The following is a 26,994-nucleotide window of genomic DNA, read 5'->3' as shown; positions in this document are numbered from 1 at the left end:
TTTATTTTAAAGTATACAATTCAGTGGGTTTTAATATATTCACAGATTTGTACAACTATCACCACTATCTAATTTTCGAACATTTTCATCAGTCCAGATAGAAACTATCCATTAAGTAACCATTAAGTAGTCAAAGGGTTAAGTCAAATCTCCCCCAACCACTAATCTACTTTCTTTCTCTGTGGATTTGCCTGTTCTGGACATTTTGTGTAAATGGAATCACACAATATGTGGCCTTTTGTTTGCACCTTTTTATCATTTGAAATATTTCTTACCACACTGTGTTACTTTTATTTTTAAAAAGAGGAAAAAGTTTCAAAAGGAAAAGAAGGAAATTGGTGGTTTCTGGGTCCTAAAAATCCTCTGCCAGCTGGAGGTGGCAGGTCACAGCAGACAGTATCTAGTCAAGGACTGGCAAGCAGACCTCCTCTCAGCATCTCAGTCCCTTGTCTGTAAATTGGGGAGGGTATGACCCACCCCAGGGCTGCAGCAAGATTTGATCAATTATCACGCCTGGCACATAGTTCTCAGTCAAAACGTAGGGCTTGTCTTCCAAGCAGCAAAGCTATAGTGTCTCAAAGCTCCTATGCAGATGTACTGGAGTGTTAACAGAATAGACCAGTGTGCTGCAAGGAGAAATAGGACTAGGTAATGGGTAGGGGGAGGGGGTGGGGTCAAGTTGGGAGGTGAGAGAAATGGGCGGGAGAGAAGGATTCAGGATGACACTGTCAGTGAAAGCTCTGACCCAGTCCTGCTCCCTCATGGGCGCCTCAGCAAGAGCCGGAGCCACTACTGGCCAGGCCAGGGCTCCCTGAGGCACCACGGGAGATCTCAGATTGACAGAAGGAGAGCGAGAGACCTAGCTTGGACTCAGGGGAAAGAGACGATTTGGTGCCTATGGGATGTATGAGAAAATTCTGCAGGTGGAATGTGTCTGTCTGTATGTATGTTTGTGAGTGTGCAAGCTGTGAACACAAAAATGAATACCTCCCAAGATCTTAACATTCACACTATGGGAAAGAAATAAAGCTGAGCTCCCCGGGGGATTATCATTGTCAACGTGTGATCTAATTTGCATGATTTAGGTGCTGCATGCTACATTAATTAAAACTCTTTTTAAAAATGCATAAAATATATTCCAGGGCCTGTTTCAAACAGATGCAGTTCACCACATTTTGTATCTTGGTTGCGTTTGGAAGGCAGAGTTCCTTGTCCAACCACACCCTTGTCCTGCATACCTCAAGGGCACACAGCCCCTGAGTCTCCTTTACCTGCCTGTCAAATGAGGGTAATGAGAGAGCACATCTCCTGGGTTAGTGGGAGGATTCAGTGAGTTAGCACAAGTGAGGTGGTAACAACTCTTCCGCCTGGTCACTGCTTGATTTCATGCCAGTCCTAAGGCTAATAAGACAGGAGGAGGCATTCTTTTGACCAGGTTGGTCAAATGTATACCCCTCTCCCCCACCTACAGTCTTGGAAAAAGTGTAATTAACTCAAGTTGCCTATTAACATTGACAAACTAGAGAAAGAATGTGTGTGGACTGGACAGGGTGAGACCTATGGAACTGCCAGAAGAGAGAGGGCCAGGGCAGGTGTTCCTGCTGACCTCGTCTTCAATCCTCAGGAGGGGTGTCATGGCAGCCCTGTCTCCCTCTGCAGTCACACCTTCTGTGCAATAACCCAGAACTTTCTCTCTGTTCTGTGTGTGGGGCCCCATGGTTCCCACGCCAATGCCTCAGTTCAGGGTGTTCTCCTTACCCGGAATATGGGTCCTCTCAAGGTGTCATAAGGACCCTATCCATCTTCCCAGAATCAGCTCAGGCATCACTTCCTCCAGGAAACCTCATGCCAGGAGTCACAGCCCTCCCCCGCCCCTACCGAACTAAGGAGCTGTTCCTTGCGGTGCCTTCTCCCTCCTCTTACCCTAGGGTGCACCTTCGTACCCTTGTCTCCTCCACTGCACCAGGAGCATGTTGAGGAAAGGAAGTCTGCCCTTTTCCTCTTTGTGTTTCTTCTACCTCCCCACATCTTGCATTGTTTGTTGTTGTTGTTTAGTCACTAAATCATGTCCAGCGCTTTGCAACCCCATGGACTGCAGCCTGCCAGGCTCCTCTGTCCATGAGATTTCCCAGGCAAGAGTACTGGAGTGGGTTGCCCATTTCCTCCTCCAGGTGCCCTTCCTAACCCAGGGATTGAACCCAAGTCTCCTGCATTGGCAGGCGGGTTCTTTACCACCGAGCCACCCAGGAAGCCTGCACTCAGTAGGTAGGCATCGATTAGCAGTCTAATGTGTGTGGATTAACATATCAGTCAGCCTTTTCTCAGCTGAATGAACAGCCTCGGTTCCAGGCGGTGCCTGCGCCCATTCCCCTCCTCACTGCCCCCACCTCATCGGTTGACTTCCCTCACCAACCAGCCTGCACCCGGCCTCCCTGGCTCCTCCCTGGCCTGCAGCCTGAGCAGGCATCCCCCTGCACCACAGTGGGCACTCAAGTTGCCCATTAACATCATCATCCACCACTCAGCACCAGCTGGATCACAAACAAGTCTTCCTTATTTGAAATAACCATGCGGGATCCCTGGTGGAGCTTCCTAAGCATCTTCCTCCTGTTTGGGAAAAGGTGATGATGTGGTGAGGAGGACACCTTGTCTTCTGGTTGCCTCTGCTAAGGCCTCGGGACCCTTCTTGACGCGGAATCAGTTTGGAGATGGCGGAACAGGCATCCCTGAGACTCAGCACGGAGTGCCTTGGCCATCACCGGCCACCAAGGGCCCAGCAGAGGGACCTGACTCAGAGCCCATCTGCCAGGCAGCGGGGGTCCTGGCCCACCCCGGCCTCCAACTGCCACTCCCCTAACTGTCACTCAGAACTTTGCTTCTCGGTACCCGCACCTGTGCCTGCCTGCCCTTCGAATGACTGCTGGCTCAGGAGCCAACACGGCTCTTTGAGGACTGGGTGAAAGCCACGTTGTGGGATTCAGGTATCCAACCGCTGTAGTTTATAAGGCAACCTCAGCTGTCTTTGACTCTTGTTCCTTTGGTTTTGGTCTCGAGAGCTCTTCGAATCTTGCTGCCTCTCCACCTTCTGATTTGCGGGATGGCTGGGGAACCAACTTGGTTGTTTGAGCATCTTTTAACCTTTCTCAGCTGTATGTGAAGACTGTGTTCCTCAGAGGAGTTCGGATTTTATCAAAAAGAGAAATATTTTATTTACCCGAGGAAATGAAACTATCTTTTTAATATAAATAATAAGTTTTCATTATAAAAATTCATACAATTCAGCATATCCTTCAATTCTGCTGTGTTAGTGATAACCCATTCCTCTGATGTTGGATATTTAGCCTGTTTTAAATTTTTTGGAGTTACAGTGACTGATATAATGAACTTCCTTACACATGTATTGTTGCCTGTTTGTGTGGGTATTTTTATGAGGGAAATTCCTAAAAATATAACTGTTGTGTCTAAAGTGGCACACATTTTAAATTGTGATTAATGTTGCCAAATTACTCACCCAAAAAAGTCTGCACACCTGCCAACTCCTGTGAAATTATGTTAGGGCTGATTTAGCCACTGGACACAGAAGATGCATTGCCGAGGGCCCACAATAGTTTTGGGGGTTATGAAAACTTTTAAAATTTCTTTTAAAATGAGGAGAAAAATGAATACAATAATAGTGAATATAAAATATACAGTGAATCCAGCCTGGATTATATTTTTTATACTAATGAAACCGTTAAAAAAAACTCCTTCATAGTTTATTATGGAGGTAGGACCCAGGAAGCCAAATATGTATAGGCCCCTTACCAGTCATAATGTGGCCCTGGCTTATCCATTTCTCCACATCCTTGCAATTCTGAGAATTCTCTTTTTAGTTTTTAACAGACTTTTATGCTAAACAAACAAAAAAAACATTTCACGATTGCATTTCTTTGACTATTTGTGAGGTGTGGTCTCCTAAGTTGATTGACCATTTAAATTTCCTGTATGAATTGCTTACTTATGTTCCTTTCCCATCCTTCTACTGACTTGCTCACCTTTTCCATGTTAAAAAGTTCTTTTTACATTATAGTAAATATTGCAAATTTTATTTTCAGAATTTTTCACTTCAGATTTGTTGGTATCTTTTTATGATGATATTTGAAGTGTTCCTGTACCCCAGACCTGTCAAGCATTTGTTTCATGGTATCATTCTTATAAAGGCTTATACAAATTTCATCGATATTTTCTTATTTGGCTATTAACATTTATTATAATCTTTCATTAATCTGCAATGAATTATTGTAAAAGATGTGAAATAGCTATTAAACTTTGTTTTCCAAGAATAGCTAATTGTTCTAATACCACGAGACAATGGAAATACCACCTTTACCAAATATTAAATTCTTACATACATGATTCTATTTCTTGAATCTCTTCCATCCTGTTGATCCATTTATCTGTTGCCCTGTGAACACTGCACTTTTAATTATTTAACTTTATTATATTTTTATTCCATTTTCCCTCTTACCCAAAATCCTCTTTCAAATTTTGTCTTGATTATTCTCACACATTTACTCTTTCTGGGGAGCTTTAGAGTTATGTTTTTAAGTACTGAAAAAAATTTCAATAAGTTTTGTAAAATTTAGAGATTAATTTGAGAAGGGATAACTGTATACAAGAGAGTCTGCCTCCCCAGGGGCATGGTATCTTGTTCACTTTCTTCAGATGCCAGTCCCACCTGGTCCATGGTTTGCCCAAGCCCTCACCATCTCATTCATCTCCTCAGACACTTCCATGGTTCCTTGTGGGGCAGGGGGCCGCTAGCAGGGGCCTGCCTGAGTCTGCATGTCCCCAAGAGGTGAATGGGGGCCTTTTCCTTTGCCATAAATGGTCTGCGTGGTACTAGTTTTCTGAGAACTCTGTTCTGTTGAGGAGTGCTGTGGCAAAGCCCGCCATAGTCTCTTACTGGATTTCTGGTCTCTGCTTCCACTTTTGCTTCCTCGGGTCCACTCTCCACACTGCGCTTCCTGTAACCTTTCTAGTCAGATCCCCACAACCTCCTGCTGGAAAACTTTCAGCGATCTCCCCATTGTATTAATTACTTATTGCTCCGGACACAAATTACAACAAATGTAACACCTTAAAACAACACAAAAATTTGTGATCTTAGAGTTCTGGAAGTCAGAGGTCAGAAATAAGTTTCACTAGGTTAAAATCAAGATACGTTCCTACAAATAGAATACATTCCCTGACCCTTTCCGACTCCTACAGGCCTCCTGCATCTCATGGCTCACAGCCCCTTCCTCCACCTTCATAGCCAGCCGCTGAATCCCTCTGGCCTGTGCTGCTTTCGTCCCGTCTCCGTCCTGACGCTGACCCTCCTTCCTCTTATAAGTATGGTGATCAGGACCCTTGTAAATCAGTTGGGCCCACCCAGATAGTCCCACCTCACACTCCTTAACTTATTCACGCCTGCAGTGTTTCTTTTGCCACACGAAGTAACCGGTTCACAGGTTCGGGGGTTAGGACGTGGATACCTGTGTGCGGGCGTGCCCAGTCTCTAAGTTGTGTCCGACTGTTTGTGAACCCATGGACTATAGCCCGCCAGGCTCCTCTGTCCATGGGATTTTCCAGGCAAGAATACTGGCGTGCGTTGCTTTGGGGGACCGCTATTCAACCAAGGCCTTCAGGATGAATTTGACTTGCCAGCCCCACAGCAATCTGCCGCCTCCACTCTCCTGTTTCTAACCTCGCTCTGCTTTCCCCTTCCAACTCCCTAATTCCATCCACATGAACTTCTTTCAGTTTCTGGAACCTGCCTCTCTGCTTCCTCCAGTCCTGGTCCAGACAGACTCCTCTGCCTCAGAAAACCTTCCCCTACCTCTTTACCTGACTGACTCCTCATCTCCCCACCTCGGCTTAAACCTCACTTTCTCTGGAGGCTCTTGACTGCCTCTTCTACTCCCTGCATCTTCTTCGACACTTTGTTACTCTCATAATATCCTCCATGTTTCTGGCCCTACTTCTATTGCCTTTTATATGATTGCTTATTTGATTATCTTCTCTCCCAAAATGTAAGCTCTTTAAGGGCGAAGGTGACAAGGGCAACTCAACGTAAGAGGGAGTTTATTCACTCACTGCAGAATAAATCTATAAACATATTCCTTTCACAATAGAAATAAAGTTATTTTAGTCTATAGTTCTCATATTAAAACTATTTGTTCATCATTTATTCAACCAGTATGGGTGGAGCAATGACTTGGAAACTACAGAGCAAAGGGAGTTAAAGAAAACACATCGTCTGATGTTATGAAGTTGCTAAGGTGGTAGTGGTACACTCATAAGGACCTGAATAACAGTGTTCCCTCTCCAGGAAAATGGACTTGGAGGTCAGTGAACCAATAGACTTTAGTTCTGGAGATCATCAGCATCTGGTTCGGAAAGCTGCAGATCCTTATACTGGGGGCAAGTCTGCTCGGTCCTATGGAACTGCACCTTCAACTCAGGAGCCACGACAAGCTCATGGAAATCCACACTCAAGAGCTGATAGGCGAGCAGATACCTATGTGGTACAGATTTCACCAGAGACTACTACAGACGACAACAACCCCGGCCCATTTTCAGAAACAGCTGTCCGCAGAGGTAAGAATAAAGAAATGGCCTTTTTGGAAGAGAACAGCAAAAGTTCTCTTAAAATATTTCCACAGGGTGGGTTGTAGGATTTAAATTTGCCTTTAGTTTTTCCCATCATGCTTTACCATGAAACAGGACATATGTAAGAACACATGGCTCCCCAAGTTTTCCAAGGCATTCATAAACTCATAATAGACATATTACGGTGAATAAATTGTGGTTTTCTTAAGAAATGTGAATTAGTCATTGAACACAGACTGTCTTAACTTACATACAAAGTGATACCATGATACTGTCTTTAGTTTTAAAGAATACTAATTCAGAGCCCTACATATTAATTCTATATCAGAAATACATTCAGGTGTAACAGAAGTCCAAAAACCTATGGCTTAAATAAATGAGAATTTTTTTTCTTTCATGAAATATGAAGTTGGAAGTTAAGCAATTCAAGGCAAATGCTGTAGGTCCCAGAAAACAATATGCCACGCTTAGGGCTTCTTCTAACTTCTTCTAACTCAAAGAAACTAAGCCATGCCGTGTAGGGCCACCCAAGATGGACAGGTCATGGTGGAGAGTTCTGACAGAATGTGGTCCACTGGAGGCGGGAATAGCAAACCACTTCAGTATTCTTGCCTTAAGAACCCCATGAACAGTATGAAAAGGCAAAAAGGTAGGACACTGAAAGATGAACTCCCCAGATTGGTAGGTGCCCAATATGCTACTGGAGATCAGTGGAGAAATAACTCCAGAAAGAATGAAGAGATGGAGCCAAAGCAAAAACAACATCCAGTTGTGGATGTGACTGATGATGTGGTCCGATGCTGTAAAGAGCAATATTGCATAGGAACCTGGAATGTTAGGTCCATGAATCAAGGCAAATTGGAAGTGGTCAAACAGGAGATGGCAAGACTGCACGTCGGCATTTTAGGAATCAGTGAACTAAAATGGACTGGAATCGGTGAATTTAACTCAGATGACCATTATATCTACTACTGTGGGCAAGAATCCTTTAGAAGAAATGGAGTAGCTACCATAGTGAACAAAAGAGTCTAAAATGCAGAACTTGGATGCAACCTCAAAAACAACAGAATGATCTCGGTTCATTTCCAAGGCAAACCATTCAATATCACAGTAATCCAAGTCTATGCCCCGACCAGTAACACTGAAGAAGCTGAAGTTGAACGGTTCTATGAAGACCTACAAGACCTTTTAGAACTAACACCCAAAAAAGATGTCCTTTTCATTATAGGGGACTGGAATGCAAAAGTAGGAAGTCAAGAAACACCTGGAGTAACAGGCAAATTTAGCCTTGGAGTATAGAATGAAGCAGGGCAAAGGCTAATAGAGTTTTACCAAGAGAACGCACTGGTCATAGCAAGAACCCTCTTCCAACAACACAAGAGAAGACTCTACACATGGACATCACCAGATGGTCAACACCGAAATCAGATGGATTATATTCTTTGCAGCCAAAGGTGGAGAAGCTCTATACAGTCAGCAAAAACAAGACCGGGAGCTGACTGTGGCTCAGGTCATGAACTCCTTATTGCCAAATTCAGACTGAAATTGAAGAAAGTAGGGAAAACCACTAGACCATTCAGGTGTGACCTAAATCAAATTCCTTATGATTATACAGTGGAAGTGAGAAATAGATTTAAGGGACTAGATCTGATAGACAGAGGGCCTGATGAACTATGGATGGAGGTTCATGCACTTGTACAGGAGACAGGGATCAAGACCATCCCCAATAAAAAGAAATGAAAAAAAGCAAAATGGCTGTCTGGGGAGGCCTTACAGATAACTGTGAAAAGAAGAGAAGCTAAAGGCAAAGGAGAAAAGGAAAGATATACCCATTTGAATGCAGAGTTCCAAAGAACAGCAAGGAGAGATAAGAAAGCCTTCCTCAGTGATCAATGCAAAGAAATAGAGGAAAACAACAGAATGGGAAAGACTAGAGATCTCTTCAAGAAAATCAGATATACCAAGGGAACTTTTCATGCAAAGATGGGCTCAATAAAGAACAGAAATGTTATGGACCTAACAGAAGCAGAAGATATTAAGAAGAGGTGGCAAGAATACACAGAAGAACTGTACAAAAAAGATCTTCACAACCCAGATAATCACAATGGTGTGATCACTGACCTAGAGCCAGACATCCTGGAGTGTGAAGTCAAGTGGGCCTTAGGAAGCATCACTACAAACAAAGCTAGTGGAGGTGATGGAATTCCAGTTGAGCTATTTCAAATCCTAAAAGATGATGCTCTGAAAGTCCTGCACTCAATATGCCAGCAAATTTGGAAAACTCAGCAGTGGCCACAGGACTGGAAAATGTCACCTTTTGTTCCAATCCCAAAGAAAGGCGATGCCAAAGAATGCTCAAACTACTGCACAATTGCACTCATCTCACAAGCTAGTAAAGTAATGCTCAAGATTCTCAAGCCAGGCTTCAGCAATACGTGAACCATGAACTTCCAGATGTTCAAGCTGGTTTTAGAAAAGTTAGAGGAACCAGAGATCAAATTGCCAACATCTTCTGGATCATCGAAAAAGCAAGAGAATTCCAGAAAAACATCTATTTCTGCTTTATTGACTATGCCAAAGCCTTTGTCTGTGTTGATCACAATAAACTGTGGAAGATTCTTCAAGAGGTGGGAATACCAGACCACCTGACCTGCTTCTTGAGAAATCTGTATGCGGGTCAGGAAGCAACAGTTAGAACTGGACATGGAACAACAGACTGGTTCCAGATAGGAAAAGGAGTACATCAAGGCTGTATATTGTCACCCTGCTTATTTAACTTATATGCAGAGTACATCATGAGAAACGCTGGGCTGGAAGAAGCACAAGCTGGAATCAAGATTGCCGGGAGAAATATCAATAACCTCAGATATGTAGATAACACCACCCTTATGGCAGAAAGTGAAGAATTAAAGAGCCTCTTGATGAAAGTGAAAGAGAGTGAAAAAGTTGGCTTAAAGCTCAACATTCAGAAAACTAAGATCATGGCATCTGGTCCCATCACTTCATGGCAAATAGATGGGGAAACAGTGCCTGCCTTTATTTTTCTGGGCTCCAAAATCACTGCAGATGGTGACTGCAGCCATGAAATTAAAAGACTCCTTGGAAGGAAAGTTATGACCAACATAGACAGCATATTAAAAAGCAGAGACATTACTCTGCCAACAAAGGTCCATCTAGTCAAGGCTATGGTTTTTCCAGTAGTCATGTATGGATGTGAAATTTGGACTATAAAGAAAGCTGAGTGTCAAAGAGTGAATGCTTTTGAACTGTGGTATTGGAAAAGACTCTCGAAAGTCCCTTGGACTGCAAGGAGATCCAACCAGTCCATCCTAAAGGAGATTAGTTCTGAGTGTTCATTGGAAGGACTGATGTTGAAGCTGAAACTCCAATACTTTGGCCACCTGATGTGAAGAGCTGACTCGTTTGAAAAGACCCTGATGCTGGGAAAGATTGAAGGCGGGAGGAGAAGGGGACGACAGAGGGTGAGATGGCTGGATGGCATCACCAACTCAATGTTCATGAGTTTGAGTAAACTCCAGGAGTTGGTGATGGACAGGGAGGCCTGGCCTGCTGCAGTCCATGGGGTTGCAAAGTCGGACACGGCTGAGTGAATGAACTGACCTGAGGCCTTCTTAGGACCTGGATGACTTGATGATGGACTCTGAGCTTCAAACTTCATTGCTGTCTTCCCATGGCCCTCACCCTCTACCTTGTTACTGGAAAGATGCCTTTTGAAACTCTAGTTGGCAGCTGAGTCACCAATGGCCTTTATGACTCCCTGACATGGATAGAACTTTGTGTTGGTTGTTAGTTTTCTTCTTTTGCCTTGAATTTCTCATCACATGGAACTGGGTCCCAAGAAGAGGTAGACCAGATGGACAAGCCCCAGTGTATAAGCAGTTGATGAAGCTTCTGCTAGTCAAGCCAGTGCTAATGTTTCACTGGCCAACATGTCATGTGGCCAAGCCCAGCGTCAGTGTGGGAGGGAACTACACAGGCTTTGCCCATTATAAATTCTTATTTGTCTTCTTGTAATTGGAGTGTAAGTGTTCTTCATGTACTAGATCACTTTACAGATACATGATATGCAAATACTTTCTCCCAGTTTGTGGGATTTTTTTTTTTTTTTCACTTTCTTGATGGTGTCATTTGAAGCACAAAGCTTTTGCATTTTTTTTAAAGTGAGAATTCTTTTTTTTAAATTAATTTATTATTATTATTTTTGGCTGTGTGGGATCTTCATTCCTGCCCATGGTCTTTCTCTAGTTATGGCAAGTGAGGGCTACTCTGTTGTTGTGGTGGCTTCTCTTGCTGCAGAGCTTGGGCTCTAGATGCAGGGGCTTCGGTAGCTTAGTTGGTGCACAGGCTTAGTTGCCCCACAGCATGTGGACTCTTCCTGGACGAGGGATCGAACCAGTGTCCCCTGCATGCAGGCAGATACTTAACCAATGGACCACCAGGGGGATTCAAATCCACTTTTGATGAAATCCAACTTTTTTTTCCCCTTTGCTTGTGTTTTAGGTATCATTATCTAAGAAAACATTGCCTAATCCATGCTCACAAAGATTTACACCTATACTTTCTTCCAAGAATTATATTTCTTGTTTATGTTTATGATCGATGTTTAGTCTTTGTGTGTATGTGTGTGTGATATGCCCAAATTCATCATTTTGTATGCATATGTCCAATTGTCCCAGCACCATTTGCTCAAAAGACGCATCTTTCTCCACTGAATTGTCTTAGTATGTTTATTAGAAATCAATTGGCCACATTTGTGGTCAGTTCCACACATGTAAGGGACTGTTTTAGGGCTCTCAATTCTATTTCATTGATCCATATGGTCTAGTCTAATAAGGCTGGGTCACATTTAGTACCTATTCTCTTATAGTTCTTGATACATACTAGATGTGGATTTAACCCACTCCAGTACTCTTGCCTGGAAAATCCCATGGACGGAGGAGCCTGGTGGGCTGCAGTCCATGAGGTCGCTAAGAGTCGGACACGACTGAGTGACTTCACTTTCACTTCTCACTTTCATGCATTGGAGAAGGAAATGGCAACCCACTCCAGTGTTCTTGCCTGGAGAATCCCAGGGACGGGGGAGCCTGGTGGGCTGCCGTCTATGGGGTCGCACAGAGTCGGACAGGACTGAAGCGACTTAGCAGCAGCAGCAAGTAGATACTTTAATGCAGTAGCACACACACTTGGGGATATATGTTCTGGCATATCTCAGTGCTATTTCTTTATTGTCACACTTCCAATGCACAGAAGCTGCCCAGCAGAAGGACACATTGACAATCCTATAAGTCAACTTTAAGCAGCATTCTTTTTTTTTCCTTTTAAAATTGGGATTGTTGTTCAGTCACGAAGTCGACTGTTTGCAACCCCAGGGACTGAAGCATGCCGGGCTTCCCTGTCCCCCACTAACTCTCAGAGTCTGTCCAAGTTTATGTCCATTGAATTTGTGATGCTATCCAACCATCTCAGTTTCTGCCACCCTTTTCTCCTTTTGCCTTCAATCCTTCCCAGCATCAGGGTCCTTTCTAATGAGTCAGCTCTTCGTATCAGGTGACCAAAGTATTGGAGCTTTGGCTTCAGCATCAGTCCTTCTAATGTGTATTCAGGGTTGATTTCCTTTAGGATTGACTGGTTTGATCTTGCTGTCCAAGGAACTCTCAAGGGTCTTCTTCAGCACAGTTAGAAAGAATCAATTCTTTGTCGCTCAGCCTTCTTTATGGTCCAACTCTCACATCCATACATGACTACTGGAAAGACCAGCTTTGACTGTATGGACCTTTGTTGGCAAAGTGATGTCTTTACTTTTTAATACACTGTTTAGGTTTGTTATAGCTTTCCTTCCAATAAGCAAGCGTCTTCTAATTTCATGGCTGCAGTCACCATCCACAGTGATGGGATAAGTTGGGAGAAGCCCACAGAGAAGCAAATGGTCATTACCAATGCCATATTTGGAGGGCTCTGGAAAAACCCATGTAGTTAGCTGGAAGTAAACATAGATGCTAACACACCCTGAACTCCGCTTTGGCATGCTACTTGCTTGAAACTCCTTGGTTATACTTACCATTAGTCAGATTATGCAGTTTCTGCACAAGTAGGAGGGAAGGGAGTTGCTAAAGACAGGGAGTGGGGAGAGAAAAGTGGTGGAGCAGCCCTGCAGACTCCCTGCAGAGGGGTGAACGCCCTCTCCCCCAGCAGTCCCTGTGCGTCACTGGCTCTGTCTATGCAGGGATGCTGCTGGGTCCCTAAGGATGGGCTGGTGACATTCTGAGATTCTCAGGTCACTTTTGTTCCTTAGGAGGATGGAGTGTGCACAATACGGAATCAAACCCCTGAATTTGGTCTTTAGATTGTGGGGGCTCTTATGGATAAACCCTTGGATCTCCACTAAAATGCCTCTTACAGTCTGGACTGAGTCTTTTCTGAGAGTTCTGCAGAGCTGTACTGTCACACCATTGGCCAGCTCTAAACTCACACTCCCTCTCCTGTCCTCAAGAAAATCAGAGGAGAAATTTATTTCACTAAGTGTCAAAAATAGGTAGTTACACTTTATACTTTTACTTTTGAATACTGTCTCATAAAAATAAGTTTCTGTCTCCTCAGCTTTCATCGTAAAAGTGTTATTCCTCCTGTCCATTCAGCTTCTGATCACTGGGGCAATCGTCAGCCTGTTTGTTTTCTGGTAGGTCTTCATTACTGATGTAGATGACCTATTAAGTTGCCCACGTTAATTCTCACTATTTAGCTTGACTGAATTTTGATCATTAAAAAATTATCTATTTTTTCCGTAATCATTCATGTGTATATGTGCTCAGCTGCATCTGACTGTGACCCCATGGACTGTAGCCCTCCAGGCTCCTCCATCCATGGGATTTTCCAGGCAAGAATACTGGAGTGGGTTGCCACTTCCTTCTCCAAGGGATCTTCCCAACCCAGGGACCGAATCTGTATGTCTTGTGTATCCTGCATTGACAGGCGGGTTCTTTTCCACTGGGCCACCTGAGAAGTCCAACCATTCATAGGATATACCATTTCTATGGCTTTGTTTTTCTGAGGCAACTCCTAGACCAAAGTGTTAGTAGATTTCTAGAGTTTCACTTTAACTTCCTAAGCCAAAAAACTTTTCCCTTACTCTTATTTTGGGTACTATTTTCTTTTTTATTTTCCCTGAGCTATTTCCACAGACAAAATGGAGTAAAGGCAAAAAGGTGAGATTGTGAAGGCCTTGAAGGCTAGATCTCTGTTAAATGCAGAAATTATTTCAGGGAGTATGATCCATCACTGCTTAAACTCATCCTTTGGAAATCTATATTTTAGACAAATATATGAGAATTTTATTACTTTTGTTTATATACATATCTCAGTATTTTAAAATAAAATCGTCACTGGGACATTTGCATTTATGCAAATTTCACTTACTACTTATGACTGTCCTTTTTATGACCCTATTTTTAGAAGTAAGATACAGTTTATCTTTATCTTACAGTTTAACAGTTATATGTTTCACTCTTTCCTTTCCCATCTGTCATTGTCAACTACTTAGGGTTTTCCCCCTTTCTTCTCATGAGATTGTTTAATTTATACTTAAATATTATACTAGTTAGCAAAATAAACTACTTATTGTGTAAGACAATATCTTTTTTTTTTTTTTAACCAGGAAGGCTTTACGATCTTGGGTGGTCAAGAATCCTTGGTTCACTTACACACTCTTGTAAGTATTATTGGATTAAATAAAAAGTGTTCTTTCTACTAGCTATTAGTTGACGTTCTTTATTGAAAATTAGGTAAAGGTAACAAGACTCTTGAGAGTCCCTTGGACTGCAAGGAGATCCAACCAGTCCATTCTGAAGGAGATCAGCCCTGGGATTTCTTTGGAAGGAATGATGCTAAAGCTGCAACTCCAGTACTTTGGCCACCTCATGCGAAGTGTTGACTCATTGGAAAAGACTCTGATGCTGGGAGGGATTGGGGGCAAGAGGAGAAGGGGACGACAGAGGATGAGATGGCTGGATGGCATCACTGACTCGATGGACGTGAGTTTGTTGGAACTCTGGGAGATGGTGATGGACAGGGAGGCCTGGCGTGCTGCGGTTCATGGGGTCGCAAAGAGTCGGACCACGACTGAGTGACTGAACTGAATTGAACTGAACATATTCTTGTAATGACAAAATTATAGAGATGAAAAACAAGCAAATTAGTAGTTGCTGGGAGTTAGGGCTTTATGAGTGCATGTGTATATGTGTGTGTTACCATAAAGGGATGGTACAATAGTTTAATGATGAGATAGTTCCACACCTTGATTGTGGTGCTGGTTACATGGATCTGCACACAGATTTGTGTCACAGGTCTATGACATAGCATTACATATATACACGCTATACCAATGTCACATACTGGTTTGGGTATTCTACTTTAAATATGTAAAATGGGGGGCCAACTGGGGGAAGGTTACACAGGACCTCTGATCCTTTGCAATTTCCTGTGAATCTACAATTATTTCAAAGTAAAAATATTTTTTGAAGAACCCACAAACTGTGTGTGGATGGCAATGGAAAGGTTAGTTTTAAAACCAAAAAAAAATAAAAGAGGTAAAGATAATAATCTTTATTTTTCTTTATAATACTTATCATCAGATCAAACATCTCTGTATCTCTCTACCTGTAATATATCACATGATATAAGCCCTGGAAGCAAATATCACATGGTTTGAAATTCTCCCCAGGCCGGCCTTTTTTGTTGTATTTATTGTACTCGCCTGCTGTGGGAATCTCCGCCGCCAGGTGCCTGCGAATTACATTCTCCTGGGATTGTTTGTAAGTAAACCTCTTTAGCATCTGTTGTCATTCACCTCTGAGATATATTTTCATCCCATTATTCCTTTTTTTGTGGAAAAATCTTCCTATGGAATAAGAAGATTGAAATTACTTGTGAGATGTTCTCTTGGATGAATTTTGAAGTCAACTTACATATGAGGTGGACTCCACACCCTTTTAACAAGCTAGAGAATTTGGGGACCTTCGGCTACTCCTTTGGGTGGGCAAACTTGCCTTTGAGAGGCCTGCTCCCGAGTCTCCCAAGACAGTTAACCCGACTGTCCTCTGTCAGGCACAACAAACTCATTTTGCTACGGAGAGTGAGTTCCACATTTAGTTCACAAATTGTGCGCAAGAAATGTAACTTTCTCTGTAAAATTTATTTTACTTCTACTTCAACGTCTTCTGACTATGTTGTAATTGAGGTTTCTGTTCTGTTAATGTTTATACCAGTTGGGCCAACACTCTTGCCTCCTGGAGGCAGTGAACTCACTGACAATAAGCATTTGCTCCTCTTAGGAAAAGTCCTTGCTCCTCTGAGGAAATCTCACTGTGGTTCAGTGAGTTGGAAAGAAAGTCAGACTCTATGCAATTGCTCCCACGAACTGCTGACCATCCTTCCATGAGAAGATTTACTCACCAATTCATTTGTTTCTCACCTGGTTCCATATCAGTGTTGAGGTAGCTTATAAAAATACAAAAATACACGCAACGTAAGAAGATAAGTTGGTGGGGAAATCTGATGGAAGGAAAAATAAGGAAAGGCAAATGAAGCCAGAGGTGAGATTAGTGCACAAAATGCCTAGTCCCGAGCGTTTGAGTTTGATCAGCTTAGATTTGGATCTGCGCCTCCTGGTGGTCAATGTGAGTAAGAATACATGGGCAACGGTGTTTCTCAGCACTCAGAATCTTGCATCTTGCATCCTGAAAATCTGAGGATCTTGCATTGTCTAATGTGAATTACATGTTGGGAAGAATAGCTTCCTCGTGTCACTGGAGAAGACAGAGCATCTGGCCAGCTAGGAATGTCCTCAGGCCCTGGAGCACTGCCAACTGCAGTTCTCAGTGCCCTGCCAGACAGTCCTGGAGCCCGACTGTGGGCTTAGGCATACCATCACTGCCTTCTTGGTCTCATCCTCTGGCTTGACTGCCTCTGGTTCTCAGCTCCTCCCTCTCCCATGCTGCCCCATCCCTGGTTCATGTGGACCAAGGGAACCCTCGGACCCCTATACAGTCCCCACACTGCCCCGGTGCAGCCCACTTCAGAGTTGAGGATTGGCACCTACCAGTGCAGCTGCGTGCTTTGTAGGTAAGTGTCCTCCAGCCCCACCCCCAGGTACTGAGGTCTCAATCTTCATCCCACATCTGAGGTTTGACACATTTTGTTCTCATTCAAGCACTATGGGAAAGGTCAGTACTGAAACAGTTGCTGAGGCGTTAATAGAAATAGCACATCCTGCTCTGATAAAATGTTAAGATTTGTGTGGATGGTCCCATTTGATTAATGACAGTATGGTCTACAGATAAAGCTTATACCTTGGTTTCTACATTCCTAATTAATAACATATTCAGTTTAACTCGGGCTTCCCTGGTGGCTCAGAGGTTAAAGCGTCTGCCTGGAATGCAGGAGACCTGGGTTCGATCCCTGGGTCGGGAAGACCCCTTGGAGAAGGAAATGGTAACCCACTCCAGTACTCTTGCTTGGAGAATCCCATGGACGGAGAAGCCTGGTAGGCTACAGTCCCTGGGTTGCAAAGAGTCGGACACGACTGAGCGACTTCACCTTTACCTTCACCTTCAGTTTAACTCACTGAATATGCTGAAAGTTACTATTGTATTCTAAGAACTTTTTACTCATATGAGAATTTTTTCTTGTCAGTCTTAGGGAGAACATTAAGAAAATGTTTATTTCCATTATTTCCATGTGGCATAGCCTATAGCTTTGTGCGCTAAGATCATGAATATTCCTGCTAGTTCCCTCTAACCTGGCAGCACACACATACCTCAAAGCAGCCCTTCTGGATTCGGCGCCTTGGGAAGCAGGCTTCTGATTTATTGTGAATTTTGTTTTTTAGACAGTTCTTCAAGGTTTGCTGCTAGGAACCGTGTCAGTGTAAGTCTTTGATACACAATTTTTCATTTGTGTGTGCGTGCTTTTCTTGTAATGTTACGTGAATAATAATCACAATCTCTGGTTTTAGCTTCTATCACGTCGAGGAAGTGTTATGGGCAACAGCAGCGACTGCTCTGGTGACGCTATCACTCAGTCTATTTGCTCTTCAAACAAAAGTACGTATTTCTGAAGCAGCTTTCTGTCATAGGCAGTGTGTGACTGTCTTCCCCTGCCCCTCCTGACCCGCTCTGCTTCCCCCTCCCCCGGCTGGCTGCTTCCCGTGGGCCTCACCTCCACCGAGCCCTCGTCTTCTGCCTTCTGGCTTTCCTAGTGACCTTGCTAAAAACGTAAGAGGGGCTTCCCTGGAGGCCCAGTGGTTAAGACTTCGCCTTCCCGTGCAGGGGGTGTGGGTTCCATCTCTGGTCAGGGAGCTGTGAGAGCACGCCTTGCATACAAAAGAGAAAACAAAGCAGAAGCAATACTGTAACAAAATTCAATAAAGACTTACAAAGATGGTCCACATCAGAAAAAATTTTAAGTAAAAGGAAACAGGTAAAATTAATTTTAATGATATATTTCATTTAACCCAATATATATGAAGGGTTATTATTTCAACATTTAATCAATATAACAAAAGTAGTCATTTTACATTCTTTTTTTTTCAAACTAAAATTCAAATCCAGTGTGTACTTTCTACTTGCAGCCATCTCAGTTTGAAGTAGCTCTATTTCCAGTGCTTATTAGCCATGTATATTGAAAGCACAGCTCTAGACGAATTTTCTTGGCAGACATTAGGGTCACCTGGAGAGCTTGTGAAACAGACTGCTGAGCGCCAGGCCTGGAATTGTGAAGACAAGGTCTGGGCTGGGGCTCCGTAATGTTCACTTCCCAGGCGCTGCCGATGCTTCCGGCCCAAGAACCAGCCTCGGTGACCTGGTACTTTATTGTCTTGGTGTGCTGAAGGCAGGGAGTGATATAGGGCGATAGAGGAATTAGGAAAACCCGCTTGCAAGAAAACACATTGGATTCGAGGATCTTCTTTTGCTTCCTAATGCAATTTTTTTCAGGTCAGAAGATGCATATTCCTTTTTCTTTTAAAAATCCTAATCTTCTCTAAGCTGATTTGGTTGTTGATTCATAAAAGCACATTAATAAATTTTAGGTTTACAAAAGGATCATGAAGTTTTGAAAGCTTAGTATATATATTTCTACTGAAATGTATACACTAAAATTGATACATACAAATGTGAGAAAGGTACCCAGTTAATATCTTCATCTACTGAATGCCATTAATGTATTCTATGCACATGCTTTTAAAAATATGAATGATTATGATCATACTATACTTACAAATTTACATCCTACTTATTCAGTGTACTTTTATTAGGGAAAATTTTATAAAGATATACACACAAATAGAATATTTTAACAAACCCCCATGTGCCAATTACCTAGTTTCAAAAACTGCAAATTTGTGGCTTCTGTTATTTCATCCATCCCTTACCTTTTCTCTCTCCTGAAGAAGCACGATACCTTTTTTGTAGTATTTTTCAGTGTGTAGGGCTAATGGATTTCCATGGTTCTCGGGATTAGCCAGGGTACATTGTTAGCAAATGTGCCAGTTTCTGCCTAGGGGGTATGAGATACATCTCTAAATACCCTGAAATTCCTATGGATGATAATTGAACCGTTTTTTGTGTTTTTTTTTTTTATGTTTCCTCAGTGGGATTTCACTTTGCTAAACGGAATGCTGTTTGTTTTACTCTTCGTACTTATCATCTATGGAATTATCTTAATCTTCATTCGAGCATATGTAAGTGGGCCCTCCGTTGAAACCCTCAGAGGACCGGTAGAATATCGGGTGAAGTGCTGGTTGTGTGGTAAAGCAGACACCAGATGGGTGAAACTTGCACAGACACTGGTGGGAGAAAGGTCTACGAAGAGCGTGGGGGTGACAAGGGCTGTAAGAGCCATCAGAACACGACAGCACACGTGAGCCCCCTGGAGGAGAGGGCCGTAAGAGGGGAGCTTGCTGGATGCCGAGCCGTCTAAGGAGGCTTTGGCAAGCCCATCAGGGGGTCCTGGGGCTCCCAGGAAGGCTCTGCTGCCCCCTAGCAGTGATTGACAGGGGAAAGCATGAGCCAGGAAGGAAACTGCAGTGGGTCGCACTGCGCGGCCACCAGGGCCCTGGTCAATTACATGCCCCTCCCCATAGCTGGAGGTCTCCAAGGTCGCCTGCCACACCAGTGTGGTGGGGGGACCACTGACAGCAGGTCTGGGTGTGAAGATCGAGCTCCAACCTGAGACAGCAGCTGTCCTCCCCTAAGAGGATCACGGAGGTGACCAACCCACAGGGCAGATCAGATTCCAACTTCCCTACGTGGTGCTGCTTGTCTGAAGTAACGAGGGTGCAGAGATGGGAAGCATGGATGGGCTTGCTTTTCTGACAGCAGCAGCCTAGAGGAAGCTCCTCGTTTTCCAATTCCAGCTTTCTTCCTTCCATTCTTTTTTCTTTTTTTGCTTTAATATATTCATTGCCTTCTTACTAGATATCATACATAGGCCTATATGTTTTTCACAAAGTCATCAAGGGTAATTCTCACAACATTCCTGAAAAGTACATATCTCATCTAATCTTATAGAAAAGAAAACAGGCTCAGAGAAATGAAAGAATTCACACTCCACACTGCACCCAGGGAGTAGATGACAGGAGTGGGGTTAGAGTGAGGTCTGTGTGATCTGGCGGTCACACCCTTTCCACCACGCACACCATCCGTGGACTGAGTCCAGTGTGCAAGTGGAGAGGCAGAATGAGAAGGTCTGGCCCCACGTCTGGTAGGGGCCTGGAGTGGCCCCTGTATGGAGACCCTACTGGAAGCCAGGCTCACAGAGGACTGGCCTGGGGCTTGTGACCATCTGTCTAAAGCCCCAGGGCCAACTTGGTCCTGCTGCTGAATTAAAGAGTTTCTGTGGCAACAAGTGGCATTGCTAAATGGACTTCAGACATGGAATCAGTATTTCTGCCTGGATTTTGGAGATAAACTCAAAGACGTCATAGATATGTCTTTAAAGGCCATAGTTCTCCATTTATTGTTACTGATGGTGGCACAGATACTGTAGTAATAATACACATATTTATGTGGTGGGTGGGTTCCTTACATCTTTACCATGCCACTCAGGAGCAGTTAAGAAACTGTATTTCCTACTAGATACATGAACCCTAGTTTGCATTCTAAATTTCCTGTCACAAATACCAATAATATATAATCTTAAGCATATGATTAAATGGAAGTCAGACAGCTAAGCATGCACGCCTGATGGGCCCTGGCAATTCTGAATCCTTCAGACTACAGGTGCCAGCTGTCTTCTCACACCCAGCTCAGTCTGAGAACAGGGGTCCTCATGCAGTGTATTGCTGGCCCCTGGTTTCTCTTTTTCCTCAAGAACCTTCTCTGGTTAGCAGAGGTTCCCCATCTCTCATCCTGAGGAGTGAATGCCATTGTGTTTCTCAGATGATGTACACACCACTTCCTTAGTCTCTTCTGCAGCATTTAGATCAATTTGTCACATATGCTGATCAGGCCTGTTTTGGTGGCAAGGAACACATACCACTCAGATTGGCTCAAGGCAAAGGCCCAGAGATTCTCATGGAGCTCCTAGATGGGAAGAAGAGCCAGAATTCACAGAAATGGAAACCCCACTGCCCTTTCTTGGTCATCTCAGCTTTAAAGCACTAGCTAATCCAGCTAGTGCTAATCACCCAATGGCAGCCTGGATCCCTCTATCATGAGAACTGATTTCCACCTGGCCCAGAGGATCTCTATGATCCTGATCATGTAAGAGGTTCCTGGTCAGTCAAGAGAGTCACTGCTGTTGGAGTGGCATCTCCCACCTCTTGTCAATCAGCTCTAGCAAGGCTGTGTGAGGGTCACAATATTCCCTGAGCTGAGGGGAGGGCACTTTTTCTAGAAGAGCTGTGTGGATGGGGCAAAAAAGGAAACATACTCAGTATATCCCATTTGCCTTACTATGCACGAGATGTTTAGTACTTGCTCGATGACCCTTGCTTGATATACATAACGGCTAGTTTTCACCTCCTCGCTGAATGGAATTGAGTTGATACTGTCGACCGACTATGTTCAAGAAAAACTAATTTCCCCACAGCTTTGACTTTCTAAGCATCTTATCTAACAGCAGTGACCTAAGTGACCCCCTGTGTTGTTCCCCATCTTGCTCTTAACATATCGTTGTATCCTTTCTTTTTGCAGTGGTTGCATCTATTGTATGCTGGACTTGGAACCGTGATCTTCTCACTCGTACGTCCATTTCTCCCTTTCTTTGATAAAGAGTATGCATGTGCATTGACTGGGCCTTAAGACCTCTCCTAGGCCTGGAGTCAAGCGGAGTCAGTAATTCACTGGGAAGCCCTCCCGCTGACTTGCTCCTTCTTTCTTCTCATCCTCTTCCTTCTCCTTTTTACTTTTTATAAAGACAGTTCTTAGAGTAGCTTTAGGTTCACAGTAAAACTGAAAGGAAGATATAGAGATGTCCCAGCCTCCATACAGGTATCACCATCCCCAATGTCAACATCTGCCACCAAAGTGTACCATTTACTACAATTGATGAATGAACCTACATTGATATATCACAATCACCCACATTAGGGTTCACTCTCTGGTGTTCTACATTCTACGGGTTTGGACAAATGTATAATGATACGTACCCATCATTGTAATACCATACAGAGTATTTTCACTGCTCTAAAAAGCCTCTTTGCTCCTCCAAACTGATCCCCAACCCCTGGCAACCACTAATCAGGTTATTTTACTGTTTCCAAGTTTTGCCTTTTCCAGAATGTCATACAGTAGGAATCATACGGCATGAAGCCTTTTCAGATTGGCTTCTTTAACTTAGCATGTGCACTTAAAATTCCTCCATGTCTTCTCATGGCTTGGTAGCTCATCTCTCTTTAATGTTGAATAATATTCCACCATCTGGGTGTACCACAATTAACTTACTCTTTCATCTACTGAGGGGCATCTTGTTTGCTCTCAAATTTTGGCAATTATGAATAAAGTTACTACAAATGTCCGTGTGCAGGTCTTTGTGTGGACGGATGATTTCAGCTCCTTTGGGAAGATTCCAAGGAGCACATTTACTGGATCATACAGTAAGCGTATGTTCAGTTCTGTAAGACAGTATTCCGAAGTGGTTGCAATATTTGCATTCCCCTCTAGCAGTATACGAGCGTTCCTGTTGCTCCACGTCCTCACCAACATGTGAGGTTATCTGTATTTCAGATTTTGGCCATTTTAATAGGTGCATAGTGGTACCTTATTGTTATTTTAATTTGCATTTTCCTGTTGACATAAGATGTAGAGCATCTTTTCATATGCTTATTTGCCATCTATATATCTTCTTTGGTGAGGTGTCTATTAAATTCTTTGGCCCATTTTGTAATCAAGTTGTTTGTTTTCTTACTGTTGAGTTTTAAGAGTTCTTTGTATATTTAGGGTACCAGTCCTTTATGTTTCTCTTGCAAATAATTTCTCTCAGTTTGTAGCTTGTATTATCATTCTCTTCACATTGTCTTTCACAGAGCAGAAAATACGAATTTTAATGAAGCCTAATTTATCCATTACTTCTTTAATGGATAATACTTTAAGAAAACATCACCATACCAAAGGTCATCTAGATTCCCTCCTATGCTACCTCCTAGGAGTTATATGTTTTACATATAAGTCTATTATTCATTATTTTTAAAAATTTATTTATTTAATTTTTTTGACCATGGTGCGTGGTATGCAGGATCTTGAGCAGGGATTGATTCTGCGCCCCCTGCAGTGGAAGCACAGAGTCCTAACCATCGGACTGCCAGGGAGTCCCTGTTATGAGCAATTTTGTGAAAGGTGTAAGGTCCGTGTCTAGATCCTTTTTTTTTTTTTTTTGGCATGTGGATGCCCAGTTGTTTCAGCACCATCTGTTGAAGAGACTAGTATTGCCTTTGCTCTTTATTCTGCTGATCCATATATTCGTTAAGTCTTTATCTTGATTACAACTTTCTAGTAAATGTTTTTGTCTGGTAGCATCAGTCCTCCAACTTTGTTCTTCTCCTCCAGTATCATGTTGGTTATTCTGGGTCTTTTGTCTCTCCATATCAATTTTAGCAGTGGTCTGTCAATATCCACCAAATAACTTGCTAGGGTTTTGACTGGGGTTGTGTTGAATCTATAGATGAAGTTGGGAACAACTGATATTTGACAATATTGAGTCTTTCTATCCATGAACATGGAATGTTTCTCCATTTATTTAGTTCTTCCCTAATCTCATTTGTCAGAGCTTTATAGTTTTCCTCATACAGTTCTTGTACATATTTTGTTAGATTTATATCTAAGTATTTAGTTTTTTTTGATGCTAGTGGAAATGTTTTTGTGCTTTAATCTCCAGTTTCACTCATTCACTGCTGGCATATAGGAAATCAATTGACTGCTGTATAGTAACTTTGTATCCTACAACCTTATTATGACTGTTCATTGAACCCCTAAATGTGCCTGGGGCTTCAAATCTTGATCAGGGCTTCCCCGTGAGCTGGCTGTCTCTGGCATGGTGTCCTGAGTCCTCTTTCCCTGGGGCCAGGGGGCAAATAGCTTGATCCCAGCTCACTTTCCTCTCCCACTTCCCTGTCTGCCTTCAAACACATACCCTCACCAGGGAGGTGCACTCTGCACTCCTCACTACCAACACATGAAATGATTAGGAGTCATTATCTCTCTTATAAGAAGAAATAAGATAAAGTCAGCAGTTCTTGGAGGGGAGGGAGAAAGAAAAGCACTTTTCCATAGAAGTCAGGACTCCGGGGTGACAGATGGAGGCTGGGGCAAGGCTGGAAGCTCAGCTGCTGGGGCCTTTTTTCAGGGATGACCAACTGTCCTGGTTTGCCTGGGACTGAGGGGTTACTGAGGACACATGAAGTCCCTGGGCAAACTGGAGTGGTTGGTTCATTCTAGCTTTTTCTGCACAAAGTTGCTGGCATCAGACATTGGGAGGGGGAGGATAAGTGGGATGGGACTCAGTGGTCCAGGTGAGGGAGCTGCCTTGGCAACCCCCAGCCTCGGGTTTGACTCCCTTCTCTACCACTTGCCACAGAGCGATCTTCCCTTCTTGGAGGCTCTGTTAATCTCACCTGCCTCAGCTAGGTCGTTCCCACTTTATATGAGATGATGTCTATCATGAACGGAGAAGAGGCTACCTAGAAGGTACCCAATTCTTCCTTTTCCTCCTGTTCTTTTTTTTTTTTTTCCTCTTCCCCTCTTCATTCTTAGAAGCCTGAGTGGGAACCAGGACCTGGGGAGAGCTGATAACATGAACTACTGGGGATGGGTTTCACTATAGTGGCTGTTGTTCTAAAACAGCTTATTTTCAAAAAAATAAATAAAAAAATAAAACAGCTTATTTTCAAGAATCTTTAAAACCCCAAGAACTCCCTGTAGTGCCAAGGTTGCCCCGCTGCCTCACGGCACTGGACTCCAAGTCCGCAGTCTGGATAGAAAGGCCCGAGGAGCTGCCTGTTTTCCCTTCCTCCCTCTAACGCACTTGCACTGACCACATTTGCTCACTTTGCAACAAACACAAGGGTGAGAGGGCTCTCCGACTTTCTTCTTGATGTTTAAGAAGCCTGTAATTTTACCTACCACAGCTGAGCTAAGACGTTTAATTGGGGGTTATTTAACCACACATAAATCTTCTCCTCACTCTATTTTGGAAATACTGACATGATCACAAAGCCATCTCCAATGTCAGGCTTTGAAAAATGCTATCACCCAAAGGACAGTCCAGAACTACTGCTGTGGGTAATGTAGGTGTCAGGGAACCATCTGTCTCTTCCTTCTTTGTTTTCAGTGAGAACATGCTGGAAAGTCACAAACACAGGGCATTTTGTAGTTTCTCTCTGTGTCCAATCAGCCCACCTGGTCCACGTCACTGACGAGAGGCACAGAGGTTTCTGGACTTGGAAGGAAAGGAGGGGTCACAGACTTGGTCCTACTGGCTTCAGGAGAGTGAAGCGCTGGCTTTGATAGATAGAGCACCAACCTGGGGAGATTGTGAATGATTGAGGCTCTAAGAATAACATCTCTAGCTACAAATTTACTTTTAGTGATGTATTTACTGATGGTAAGATGCTTTCCAGGTAATCTCAGGACACTTCTTTGATCAAAATGTACACTTTAAGTAGCTAATTCTTCTTTCTTTTCTTTAAGTACTTGGTGATGGATGTGCAGCTGATGGTGGGAGGGCGCCATCATCATTCTGACCTGGACCCTGAAGAGTATGTTTTTGCTGCCCTGAACATCTACATGGACATAATCAACCTTTTCCTTTTTATTTTGCAACTGATTGGAATGGGACGGTAGTCACATGGCAAGGCTGGCTCATGCTGAAAAGAGGGAAGGAGGGACGGCTGTGAAGACTGCAGAGGTTATCACTCCATAAGTCTCTCTATTTTAAAAAATAATTTTAAAAATAGTTTTTTTCCTTGTCAAATGAAAGCAAGCATTTGGTAGACAGTAGCTATAGCTGTTATATATTTTTTAGTTCCAGTGTTACATTACAAAACTTTCTGGTGGACATTTTCTGATTTTTATAAATTTAAAAGATGAGTACATAAAACTCATCATGAGTACTTACTAACAAACATTTGTAAGATGCTCATTACTTTGTTGAAGTTTTCCAGGTACTATTTAAAACTGTAAACAATGTCTGTCTACATGAATAAAGCTGATTATAGAAACCTATATTTACTCCATTCTCTTCTCTTGATGTGGACATTTGGTGGGAATATTTTGCCATCTGACTTAAGAGTAAGGTGAACCAAAGAAGTCTGCCTTTCTCTTGGGTTCAAGTCAGAATGGAGAAGTAAATTCTATCTTGAGAGATGTTTCTTTTTTTTTAATTTAATTTTATTTTTAAACTTTACATAATTGTATTAGTTTTGCCAAATATCAAAATGAATCCGCCACAGGTATACATGTGTTCCCCATCCTGAACCCTCCTCCCTCCTCCCTCCCCATACCATCCCTCTGGGTCGTCCCAGTGCACTAGCCCCAAGCATCCAGTATTGTGCATCGAACCTGGACTGGCATCTCATTTCATACATGATATTTTACATGTTTCAATGCCATTCTCCCAAATCTTCCCACCCTCTCCCTCTCCCATAGAGTCCATAAGACTGTTCTATACATCAGTGTCTCTTTTGCTGTCTCGTACACAGGGTTATTGTTACTATCTTTCTAAATTCCATATATATGCGTTATTATACTGTATTGGTGTTTTTCCTTCTGGCTTACTTCACTCTGTATAATAGGCTCTAGTTTCATCCACCTCATTAGAACTGATTCAAATGTTTTCTTTTTAATGGCTGAG

The 26,994-nt window shown here is 43.0% G+C and overlaps 1 protein-coding gene across 1 annotated transcript; it reads left to right on the top strand.

Annotated features, from left to right (window-relative positions):
- The first annotated feature begins 1,645 nt into the window (after positions 1-1,645).
- Positions 1,646-26,366, top strand: LOC133245816 (protein lifeguard 2-like). Its single transcript, XM_061413421.1, has 10 exons — positions 1,646-2,981; positions 6,353-6,621; positions 13,252-13,330; positions 14,306-14,359; positions 15,371-15,461; positions 17,537-17,574; positions 17,663-17,750; positions 19,298-19,387; positions 21,843-21,890; positions 25,833-26,366. Exons 2-10 carry the CDS (start codon positions 6,357-6,359, stop codon positions 25,983-25,985), a joined length of 906 nt encoding a protein of 301 aa, XP_061269405.1. The 5' UTR covers positions 1,646-2,981; positions 6,353-6,356; the 3' UTR covers positions 25,986-26,366.
- The last annotated feature ends 628 nt before the right edge of the window (positions 26,367-26,994 follow it).

This window comes from Bos javanicus, chromosome 4 (assembly GCF_032452875.1).
Source record: "Bos javanicus breed banteng chromosome 4, ARS-OSU_banteng_1.0, whole genome shotgun sequence".
NCBI lineage: Eukaryota > Metazoa > Chordata > Mammalia > Artiodactyla > Bovidae > Bos > Bos javanicus.
Note: the sequence above shows the minus strand (reverse complement) of the source record. Positions and strands in the feature narration are given on the sequence as shown.

What these genes read in the sequence shown, in the direction of transcription:
- LOC133245816 (XM_061413421.1), top strand. Translation starts at nt 6,357, where the DNA reads ATGGACTTGGAGGTCAGTGAACCAATAGACTTTAGTTCTGGAGATCAT. An exon ending in GTCAGCCTGTTTGTTTTCTG is followed by an intron (nt 13,331 to 14,305) that starts GTAGGTCTTCAT and finishes TTTTTTAACCAG; the next exon opens with GAAGGCTTTACGATCTTGGG. An exon ending in TATTTGCTCTTCAAACAAAA is followed by an intron (nt 17,751 to 19,297) that starts GTACGTATTTCT and finishes ATGTTTCCTCAG; the next exon opens with TGGGATTTCACTTTGCTAAA.